We start from the raw sequence: 12,395 nt of genomic DNA, 5'->3' as shown, positions 1-12,395 counted from the left end.
TTTTTAGACCATAGGTATCAGCAGGGATCGGTGAACAATCATGAAGATTTCCGTGTGTCTACATAAATCTGTGTGGGAGATGTGACAGTGTAGAAAAGTGGATAATTTTGAAATTTTTCAATTTTAAGCAATTTTGGGAAGGACAGATTTGGTACTAAACAAACCTTTTTTATGACAAAACGATAAAAGGTATCAAAACAATTCCTTCACTGTGAGCGCCAGCAAGGTCTGAAGATAAATCTCCACAAAGCTCATGTCTCTACCTCGAATGGTTTACGAGAGGCGGCGATTCAAAAATGTGTGAGTTTAAGGATTTTTTGCTCAGATTTTTTTCTGAAATTCCTATAGATTTCCTATACAGGGTGTGTTGACTTTGCATTGCTTTGGGGCGTGTTGCCGGAAAACTGTTAGTCCCACGTCCAAGAGAGTGACATTTTCTGAATCACGAAAGAGCATCCTACGCTTTGATGTATAATTTGTATAGGTAGAGTGAAAATTGAGCGAGTGAAGAGAGTTTGTTTGTTCCTTTTCAGGTTATTCAAAAACCTAGAGCATACACTCTAGCGGCACGAACATTCCGTCATTGGATTACATTATAAAACTGAAAATCTGAAAACATTGTAATAAAGTTTGAATCAAAGTTGTAGAAACACTTTAAAAGATATCAAAAAGTTGAATTAAACAGTAATAGCAGAAGGTTTTAAAAGTTGAATGGTGTTTCTAGCTGAAAGTATGCAGAAGTAGTTAAATGGCAAAAACAGTGAAGTTTTAGCAGAATTTTTGCCGTTTTCCATTCATTGTAATGGGAGCAAAAAATTCATAAAAAGCTGAAAATTTTTAAAAGTATAAAAGATATAAATACCAAAAGTCATAGCCGGAAAGAGCAGAATAAGCAGAATATTGTAAAAGTTGAACAGCAGAAATAGCACAAAGTATGCAGAAGTAGTAGCAAATCAAAAAGTGTACGGAAGCAACCAGAATAAGAAGACGGAATAATAAAGAATAAAGTGAAACAGGATCTCAATAGTGTGAATGCCTACTGCATTCACACTAATTAAATATTATAATTGACTGACAGCCTTAATATTAAGAAGTTAATTTGGAAATAAGGAGAATTGCACAGACAAATACTGTGTTATTATTTATTTTCAGGGGGGCACCACAAAGCATTTGTGCTTAGGGCATTTAAATGGCTGGCACCGCCCCTAGGTACAGGGTCCATCTCTTAAAAAGCACAGCACAGAAACTCAAGGATGTTGTGCCTGAAGGTAATCCAGCACAGGATTTTAGGTGCTACCATATTGCTGGAGGACAGCCTCTTCTTGTTCCTTTGTTAGTCTTCTTACGCTGGTCTCTTTTGCCCCTCATTCACTGTCCTGATTTTTCCCTACTCCCCTCCACTCGGCTCACTTTGCAAGTGTTTCCATTACCCCATACTGTTTTTTCCATACCAGTACCTACTTTTTTAGGTTACATGTGACCTCAACAGATTGCTGTTCACTGACTGGCCATGGGACAAAGAGAAAAAGGAAGGTTTTCTAGGAGGTAGTGCAGGGAAAGGTTAATAAAACTCAAAAGCAACTACAGTAATTTTAAGGACCAAATGGCCCGAGTGGGTCAAACCAAAATATGATTTTACTATTTACAAATCATAAACCATGCCTGAAGGCAGAAAGAAAAGTAAAAGGACTTTCAGCTTTCTGAATTACAGGCAGGCGGGGCACTGTATTTAATAACATCCTAAATCAGCTGTTCAGGTGCACATACATTTCCCCCACAACAAACGACAATACCAACATGAATCGCCATGTTCGGTTAGGAAATTTAATGATGGTCCTTAAGCAAATCAGCGTCTACAGGAGGAGGGAGCAGGCAGAGAACATCTGCCCGTGATCAGACTACCTGCATTGGACCAAATAGGAGAAAGTCCCTGCTGAATAAAGCTGAATAAAGCGAAGCATGAAAATCCAACCTAAAATTTATGGTCAAAAGTCTGCGGTTTTGAGCTTTAAAGTTATTTAAAGCTGAGAAAAGAACTTCCTCATAAAGCCCAAAATTGTAATTTCTTCAGGCAGTGTCTCTCCTCTTTGCTTTTCCTGCCACCCAGCAGTTCTGGCTGGGCTGTGGTCCAGATAATTATCCAAGTGGATCATTTTATACATGGAAAAAAAATGACATTCTTGCATAAACAATAAGAAACATTATTTGTATTTATTTATTTATGTTTTAAACTTTATTTTTATTAGTTTATTTTTTTATTGTTTTCACAGAGATTACTGTAATGTGAGAATGTCACACTGTAATGTAAATGGCGCCACAGCACAATACAATGACGGAGGTGGGGCTTCAGCCGTCAGTGGAAATATAACAGGTACTGCATCCTGTAGAGAGAGACCAAGTCCCCCAGCAGAATAATGGAGTCCCCGAGATGGGCAATATGCAGCAACCCTGAGAGGGCCAGGAAGGCGGGGTACTCCGCACTACCGCTCAGCCCATAGGCTGAAACAACAATCAGAGACCTGTCCCCTACCCGGAGGCGCAGGGATGCGACCCTCTCCTCCACTGGGGTAAACCCCAACACGAGACGGTTGAGCTGGGGGCAACAAGCAAACTTTTAATTTGCTGTCTACTAGTTTTTTGGACTCTGCACCTTTCAGTTCTAGGCCCCCCATCACACTTCCAGAGCCATAGCTAAATGACTCCATCCATGCCACACAACATGTCTGTTGGTGTGTTAAGGGAGAGTGGAAAAAATAAGCTCCCATCTCTTTTATTTTTTTTATGCTTTTTTAGGTTCGCATCTCTAAAGAAATCCTCCACAAAAGCCTCTCTGTTTATCAGAGAGCTGTCGAGGCTGCAAACTTGGAGTACATCTTCTCTGGTCTCCAATAACATTCACAAGCCTCAAATTCTTTGGTAAACCTGATTAATACCACTCCTGAGGTACCAGTATCCTTTCTTTGGGATGCTTTTTGTAAAATTTTAATTGAAAAGAATTTCCACTCAGAAAGAGTTTAAAAGCAATAGCCTATTAACTACCCCTTGGATTTCATCTGTGCTTATCTTCTGAAAGACATCTTCTATGCTGTTGGACCAACCCTGCTGGCTCTAATAAATAAGAGTCTTGGTTCAGGATGTATTTCATCTTTGTTTAAATATACTATAGTGCAACCTCTTATCAAAAAGAGAAGCCTGGACTCTTTAGTTTTGTCAAATCTTACACCAATTAAATTCTCATCCCCCTCTCTTCTGGTGTGCCCCAATGGAAAGGTCACTTTGAGCAGCATGCAAGCCGTCTGGAAAGAGATTACATTAGGGAGAAGTTCTTGGTGTGAGGAATGATTGATGGGCTTGTTATTGTAGTTCAGCCAGGAAATCTCATGATACACTGACTCCTGCCAGGTCACTTTGACATTAGTTCAGCAGTCCAGTTTAGCTCAGGAATGAGGAGTTGACCAAAATCATGAGATTGTTATTGTGTAACTGTCACATAGACCAATCTGATCTTTTCCAGATGTTTGGCTGGATTTGTACTCCCGGAAATGTGATTGAGAATCAATGTTGTGGATGCCAAAAGTTTTACGTAAATGAGTATGATGATTTCAATTGGTCAAGAGGACCCCATACACACCAATGCTTTGTATCTGTATAAAAAAACACCCTGTAAGGACTGAAGGCAGGGAACTTCTGGAATTTTTGATGAAGATGTTTTGTGCGTTGTAAGAAATAAAAGTTCCCCCCGTGAAGGCTGGGAAGAGAGAAGACTCTGAGTTTTGTATTAATTGCTTTTAGCTCAGTAGTAAGGCTGCCCTCTTCCACACGATCTGGACAGAGTGATCATCGTCTATTATGGTATTATCTGCAAGTAGTGCAGAATGCACTTGTTAATCACTGCTCCCGTCCTTGTTGCTGGGTTCAGAGCCCATTCCTGTTACAGAATTTAAGTTAAATTTTTATCATGCAGATGATCATTTTCCATACACCTGACAACAAGGAAGCTGTGCACTCAAGTAGAAAAAAACCTACCAGAAAAGTTGGCCATGTGTGTGCATTCATCCATCACTCCCTTCATGAAGCTTATCGACTCTGTGTGCAGTGACGGCCGACAGCATTTCAGTGAGTTAATCTTCCTTCCTTGGCCCATACTGTGAGCAGTGTGGGTTCTGAAACACAGAAAGAGAAACTAACTCTTTAACTTTAAAATCTAGGTGCTAAAACTTTGGCAGAGGAAGTAAGGACAAACATTAGCTTAAAATACTGAAAAGCATTTGTAAATACACATTAAATACACATACTGAGGAATTGTTTTGAGTTTTGGCCTGTTATTTTGGAAGCAGGTACAGCTAGGAGAACAAGTATTTGATACACTGCTGAATGTGAAAGTTTTCCCACTTGCAAAGCATTTGTAGAAGTCTAAATTTTTATCATCGGTACTCTTCAACTGTGAGTGACGGAATCTAAAACAAAAATCCAGAAAATTACATTGTGTTTTTTTAAGTAATTAATTATATAATTTTATTGCATGACATAAGTACCGTATTTTCCGCACTATAAGGCGCACCGGATTATAAGGCGCATCTTCAATGAATGGCCTATTTTAGAACTTTTTTCATATATAGGGCGCACCGGATTATAAGGCGCATAGAATAGAAGCTACTGCAGTCAAACGTTTGACTGGGGTTGCGTTATGCATCCACTAGATGGAGCTGTGCTAAAGAGAATGTCAACAAAACAGATAAGTCAGTCAAACTTTATTAATACACTACAAATCAGCGTTCTGATAACTCCATTCACTCTCATGGTAAGGTCTCCTCTACATAGAATTCTATTGAATAGAGCCAACCGCACGTTAGGAATGCATTGGAGTCTATGAAGTTGAAATCAAACGTTAGTTAAAACGTGAAAGGGAACTTTTCCCTGATTCAGTAAACACGTAAAAGAAACAGTTTGATGCACTAAATCAAACGTTAGTACTGTTAACCTTTCCTGTTTCTGTCCCCTGACCGTAGTCTGATGACACAGGGGAGACGCTTTCTCCAGGGCCGAAGTTACTAGTTTCCTCGGGGTTAACTCCCTCACTCATACGTTGCTGAGTTGAGCATGAAGAAACAGCATCAAAACACTGAGTTGTTGACGAGATTCGGGGTTCTTTTTAATGACTTTGCAGCACGTAAAAACACAGGGCTTACAGACTCATACAACGCTGCTCCGGTCGCCGTCTCTACCCACCCCACACACACAATAATACCGACGTCACTCCTTCACTCTTGATTCTCAGCTACGGCAGCACACAGCGCCACCTCTGTCCGGAGGAGTAATGTCAACATCTTCCATACACACACACGAAACATACACCCCACACACTGAGCTTCTAATCCCATATAGTTCAGGCAATTCCTGCAACAGTACATTCAAATGTTATACACACACAAGTGGTGTTGGACTAGGAGTAAGCACAGTACAGGTGTTTACCGCTATTACTTCGGCGACACCCCTGACTACGGTAGCCGTAATGCTGCAAGCGGTGCGGCTTTGTAGTTTACCAGTCGTACTGAAACATTTTGACAGAGCGCCGTGTACAACCAGTATGGATCAACCAATTAACCAATTGATCCATATATAAGGCGCTCCGGATTACAAGGTGCACTGTCATTTTTTGAAAAAATTAAAGGTTTTTAAGTGCGCCTTATAGTGCGGAAAATACGGTATGTGATATTTAAAAAAAAAAAAATATATATATATATATATATTTGGTACAGAACCCTTTGTTTGCAACTACAGATATCAGACGTTTCCTGTAGTTCTTGACGAGGTTTGCACACACTCCATTCATGCCCCATGAGGTGAGATCTTTCATGGAGCCCCAGACCGAGGGGATTGACCGTCATCTTGAACTTCTTCCATTTTCTTATAATTCTGCCAGCAGTTGTTGCCTTCTCACCAAGTTGCGTGTATGGCTGTTGTAAACAATTATTTTAGTATTTGAGTATTCTATCGATTATTCTGATGATTAATCAAGTAATCGAAAAAAAAAAAAGTTTTGCTGTAGCAACTTAAGTACCCTGCCTCTCGCCCATAGACTGCTGGAGATAGGCACCAGCCCCCCCGTGACCCACTATGGAATAAGCGGTATAGAAGGTGAATGAATGAATAAACTTAAGATAGTAGAATGTATGAAAGAAAATGCAAGTAAAAATTTTATTTGTTTTTAAATAACATTTTATTGCTTAAATGCAATAAGATTCAAACATCACCTTTGTTTTTAACTCTTTTTAACAGATGAGAAATAAAACATTTCACATTAACTTTAACATTATTGAGGCATATTAGTAAACCCTGCCTTTTACAGATATTTCACTAGACTAAGTCTGAAGTTAGAAGTATGAAAAAAATTGTACATTTCTTCTTCCTACTGCAGTAAAAGTAAATAAGTGATTCATGTATTTTAAGCTTCAATTAGTTTATTTTTTATTTATATGTAAGGTTCGAAGTTGCATTAAATACAAGCATTTTAGCATGACAAAAGAATCAAAATCTTGTATATTGTTTTTACAGATTACAAAAGTAAATGTGATCTTTGTGATTTTAGCAACTGGTTAAGTAAATAGGTGTAGAAATTTGGCTACAAAGAACTGAGTCTTGTTGAGTTATTGTAAATAGCAAACGGCAGATCATTTGCTTCGAGGAATTTTATAAATTGAGGTCCTCGAGTTATTTGAGGAATCATTTTAGCCCTAGTTGCTTGACTATTTTCCTATAGCCCTTCCCAGCCTTGTGCATGTCTACTATTTTACCCCTGATGTCCTTATACAGCTCTCTGGTCTTGGCCAGCGTGGAGAGGTTGGAGTTTGTTTGATTGAGTGTGTGGACAGGTGTGTTTATACAGATAACAAGTTCCAACAGGTGCGGTTAATACAGGTAATGAGTGAAGAACAGGAGGGCTTCTAAAAGAACTAACAGGCCAGTGAGAGACGGAATTCTTACTGGTTGTTAGGTGATCAAATACTTATGTCAAGCAATAAAATGCTAATTAATTGCTGATTCTGTCACTCTCCGTTGAAGAGCACCTATGATAAAAAAATTGAAGACTTCTAAATGCTTTGCAAGTGCAAAAATCAGCAGTGAATCAAATACTTGTTTTCCCCACTGTAACTTGACATGTTAATTAAATCCGTTAAATTTGAGAAAAAAACATTTTTCAAAGGAAAGAATAAAGGATTTTTTTTTTAGAAATGAAAGACATTTTACTGCAGGATACATTCACTAAAGTGTTATTATTCACTAAAGATATGTTGTAGGAATGGTCTTAAACAACAGATTACCTTGGCTGATCACTGCTGTTCACTGAGGATAGAGCCAAGCCCTTTTCATCGACTCGACCAATCTCAGACTGCGTCTCCACTTTCAAGAACTGACCTTCTAGTATTCGGAGACCTCCAGGCAGGCCAAGCAGATTCTCTGAAGAGTCCATATTCCTCTGCAATTCTGTTCCCATCTTCAATGAATCAACCTAGCGGAAGAGGAAAGCAAGAGGAAACAATAACAATTACACACTTCTGAAACACAGAAAGCCCTATGCTGTGGGATGAGACATATGTGTATTTCTATTTGATGAAAGTACTAATCTACTAACTGATTTCCTACCATTCCAATTATATGAACCTTATAATAAGCATTATGGAAGTTCTGAATTACTGCAAGCATCATATAAAGTTGAAAGGTTTTGATTTCTTATACAATGAAATTCAGCAGTGTTCAAAGAAACATGATAAAAGAAATGTACCCCACAGTACTCCAGCAGATTGATGATTTCCTTTTCATACACTGAATTAACTGCATACTGCTTTTCCAGCTCTGCCCAGTTTACCGCTCTACTCAGCACACCCTAGACTCACAAACACAAACAAAGACATTATACCACATAATTCTTATTTTGATGGAACAACAGACAGAAAACACAAATAATACTTGCCAGTGTCTTGCCTCATTAAAATCTTTTACATTTAAGCACAGGTCTGATGTTTCTGGGCGTTCTAATGTTCTTTCATTGTTTCTTTTTAGACTCAAGGTAGTTTTAAAATTATTTTCATATCTGACCATTTCAGCCTACAGTGCACCGCTATATCACAAGTAAACTACATGGTCTGGATAGCTGGTTGATAGATAGTAAATGGCAAACATGTAGTTTGAAGCTAAGAAAATGCTGTGGAATTCAGCATCAAACTTGCTTTGTGTTCTTGTAGACTTGTTCGTCTTGAGATAAGTGAACACAGTTTACCAGAGAAGTCAATAAAAAATAGACTGCTTGGTTCAGCTATAAAAGATTTGCATTGGACATTAGTGGAATATGTGCACAAAGCCACAAAATTTGTGTTTGGTGGATAATTTCTTTGTTGTAACAATCCTTTTCAATAAATTTTGTTGGAAGGTCTTTTTATCGCCATTAAAAAATGGTGCACTATTTGTAAGGAAAATGCATTCACTCAGTTTTGTAGAAAACCTCACCAGATCCTCTCTGTCTATGTTAAACAGTTTATTCTGTTGTTTATCTGAATGGATGTTTAATGATGTCTTTCACCAACTGCTGTGGGATGGCATTCCTTTCTTCAACCAGCATTTGTTGCAACTTGGTTTATGTACATGGGTTGTTCACTGTGGCACTAACACTCCTGAGCGGATCCCACCAGTGTTCATTGGAGATGTGGTCAGGGTTGCAGGCAGGTATTTTCATCCTCGCCGATCCCAAATTCTTGAGGTAATCTCTAATAAATCACACACCGAGGAGGTGAACGTTGACATCTTGGAGGACAGAGTTTGAGTGGATATATGGGATTGCCAATGGTTGCAGAATTTCATCTTGATATCTTTCTGCACTGAGATTGCTTCCAATGATGACAGGCCTTGTTTTGCACTGAGGAGATGATGCCCCACAACATCAAACTGCCTCCGAAGCAGAAGAGGCAGAAAGGATTTGGAAAGGTTTTCATGGCTACAGCATAATCCAAATACTCAATTCACAAATGCATTTTCTTCATGAATGTGGTAACATTTAAAGAGACTTTTAAAGAGTATAAGATTTATAGAATAACATTGCATGAAATAAATATTTAACCAAATAGTTTATCTACAGGATATTTTACTATCGTTTAGAAACAGTGTATTACCGTGGTGAACACACTGGAGGCAGTGGACCATGACAAACAGGGAATAAGAGGAATAGGTTTGGGCCAGTTGGTCACAGCCAGGGATGCCATCTAGACACAAAGACACAAAAGATCATTGCACAACACATCACATTCTTCTTTTAGTTTTATAAATCAATTTGATTTTTGTAACTTCACAGAAAGACAATGGCAAATGACTATGGATGACAATGGTATAGAAAAACCATCTAGGATATAGCGTGAGAATACAACGACCCCCATCTTAATCCGGAGAGGGGGGCCATGTACAATAGAGGGGTCTACTAGTTCCAAAACCAGCCCGCCAACCAGAGCCGCCACAGAATAAAATAGTCCCAACCCCCCAATAAATTCCAATCCCAACCCCATGAGCACCCCACCCCCAATGAACCCCGACTTGAATTTCCCCACAGGGCCACCCCCAACCAGGACACAGATATCAAACACATGACCCCGAACCCAAACGCCATGAATCCCCTCCCCACTGGGGCACATGCCCACAGGTAAGCTCCATCCCTGAAAAACAGACAAAGACACACCCACACAGCGCAAGCTCCACACACAGCCCCGCTCCAAGCACCCCAAACACAGCACGCCGCAACGGCAAGGGAAGGGTCATGCGCAATGCGGGACACCACCGAGCACCATGCTCACAATGGAACCCCCAACCCCACATCAAGATGGGACAAACTCATCCGGCAAGAGGTCCCCCAGGTGCTTGCAGCTGGCCGGGGACCTCTTGCCCCACCACGCCTCTCACAACCACACAAACCTCACCGCCACTGCAACGATAGCCCAGGGAGAGACATTAACCAGCTCTACCATCACCCACAGCTGATTCAAATGCCAGTGATCTCCACCCCCCGAACACGACAACCAGCAGAGCAGCACACCGCCAAGCCTGCTCAACCATCCGGCCAACGCCAGCAGGCCAACCGCTCCAGGCCAAGCACAACCCGCTAGCTGTCCCACTGCAGGCACTAGACAAGATCCACCGCCCCACCCACCCGACCACCAACCGCAGCCCGGCGCCTGACCAGGGGCCAGAGCCACAGAAAGAAGCATCGAAGGAAGGCCACCACAGCATGCTGAGGACCGGGTGCCCTGCCAACCTTACTCCCAGACCATGGAGGTGCCCCAGCATGCCGGCCACCCACACTCCCGCACGGCAAACCCCTCCACCAAAGCGAAGCCACACCCAATCAACGCCGCACACTGCCTGGCCAAGACCCCCCGGGGCCCGTCCAGCTGACGGACTGGGCACCGAAGCCAGGGACTGAGATCCAAAGAAATCCAAGCAATCCCAAGACAGCCTAAACGCCAGTCCCGGCACCAATCAACCCCCAAGACCCAAACCCCAAACCCCGACCAGAAGGCCTGCTCCATCTATGTGGGATGTGCATGTTTTATGTTTTATCTACTTACATATCCTCCCATAGAGATGCCAGTCATTCCTAAGGGCCAGTACCCTTCTCTCTCCAGCCAGCGGAGAAGCACAATTGACTCCAGGATCAAAGCCCCTCCCATCACAAAAAGGTCCGACACATTCTTTAGACAGGATCTCCTAAAATATGAAGATAATTTAGTTTTGAATGAGCAATGAAAGACTATTGATGAACTAATGCTGTGTTCAGTTGTCCTTTTCTTAAACCTCATACTCAACTTCATTAATACTATGGTCCAGGCAAGTATTTCCTAATGTTACTCTGAATTATTCATTTTATCCAACACATTTTGCTATCTGCTGATTTGTTTTTTTTGTAAGAATTGTAGAGGATTTTTGTTAAAATATTTACTTATCTAGCAGAATATTTGAAACAAGAGTTATGCTGTTCAGATATTGTGAAATTAGGCCACCTTTGAGCAAAACCTCTTTGGAATACACAACAATAGGTTCTCCTGTTACTTAAAGCCAGCATTTTTCAAAGTGTAGGGGATTGCAAGGGGGGACGAGAGACAGCTCCCGTATGAATTTCTTTCCCCTCCTGGACAGAACATATTAGTATAATGAGCCCAACCAGTTAGATTACAGGCATGTCTAGAAGCCATAAAAACCTGGATGACTAAATTTTCTGGTTCTAAATTCAGACAAGACAGAAGTTGTTGTCTTTGGACCAGAATCTTTGAAAAAGATACTGCTTAGTCAATCAATTAATTTGGACGGCATTAAACCGACATCAGGTAATAAAGTAAAAAATCTTGGCGTTATTTTTGATCAAGACACGTCATTTAAATCCCATATTAAACAAGCTTCTAGGATTTTCTTCTTTCACCTCCGGAACATTGCCAAAATTAGAAATATCCTATCCTGGAGTGACGTTGAAAAATTAGTCCATGCATTTGTTACTTCAAGGCTGGACTATTGTAATTCTTTACTATCAGGATGTCCACAAAATGCAGTTAAAAACCTTCAGCTAATTCAAAATGCTGCAGCAAGAGTTCTGATGAAAATTAAAAAGAGAGATCATATTTCTCCTATTTTAGCTTCCCTTCATTGGCTCCCTGTTAAATCCAGAATACAATTTAAAATTCTCCTCCTCACATATAAAGCCCTTAATGATCTAGCTCCATCATACATCAGAGATCTGATTGTTCCATATGTTCCTAACAGAACACTTTGTTCTCAGACTGCAGGTTTACTGGTGGTTCTTAGAGTCTCTAGAAGTAGAATGGGAGGCAGATCCTTTAGTTATCAGGCTCCTCTCCTGTGGAACCAGCTCCCAGTTTTAGTCCGTGAGGCAGACACCCTGTCTACTTTTAAAGCTAGCCTTAAAACTTTCCTTTTTGATAAAGCTTATAGTTAGAGTGGCTTAGATTATCCTGAGCTATCTCTGTAGTTATGCTGCTATACAGGTCATTCTCAAAATATTAGCATATTGTGATAAAGTTCATTATTTTCCATAATGTAATGATGAAAATTTAACACGTCTTAATACGGATGATTTTGGCATACAAGCTCATAAAAACCCAAAATTCCTATCTCACAAAATTAGCATATTTCATTTGACCAATAAAAGAAAAGTGTTTTTAATACAAAAAACGTCAACCTTCAAATAATCATGTACAGTTATGCACTCAATACTTGGTCGGGAATCCTTTAGCAGAAATGACTGCTTCAATGCGGCGTGGCATGGAGGCAATCAGCCTGTGGCACTGCTGAGGTCTTATGGAGGCCCAGGATGCTTCGATAGCGGCCTTTAGCTCATCCAGAGT

At 40.4% G+C, this 12,395-nt stretch overlaps 1 protein-coding gene across 2 annotated transcripts in view; it reads right to left on the bottom strand.

The window, feature by feature from the left end:
* abhd18 (abhydrolase domain containing 18) overlaps nt 1-12,395 on the bottom strand; it is a 107,025-nt gene that overhangs the window by 11,637 nt on the left and 82,993 nt on the right. For both annotated transcript variants that reach the window (XM_047354042.1, XM_047354043.1), the window contains 5 exons: nt 10,608-10,746; nt 9,165-9,254; nt 7,784-7,885; nt 7,323-7,510; nt 4,027-4,163 (listed from right to left, as the gene is read on the bottom strand). In XM_047354042.1, coding sequence (XP_047209998.1) covers nt 4,027-4,163; nt 7,323-7,510; nt 7,784-7,885; nt 9,165-9,254; nt 10,608-10,746 — 656 coding nt within the window. The remainder of the gene's footprint in view (nt 1-4,026; nt 4,164-7,322; nt 7,511-7,783; nt 7,886-9,164; nt 9,255-10,607; nt 10,747-12,395) is intronic.

The sequence above is a fragment of the Girardinichthys multiradiatus genome, chromosome 23 (assembly GCF_021462225.1).
Source record: "Girardinichthys multiradiatus isolate DD_20200921_A chromosome 23, DD_fGirMul_XY1, whole genome shotgun sequence".
In the NCBI taxonomy this organism is placed as follows: Eukaryota; Metazoa; Chordata; class Actinopteri; order Cyprinodontiformes; family Goodeidae; genus Girardinichthys; species Girardinichthys multiradiatus.
Note: the sequence above shows the minus strand (reverse complement) of the source record. Positions and strands in the feature narration are given on the sequence as shown.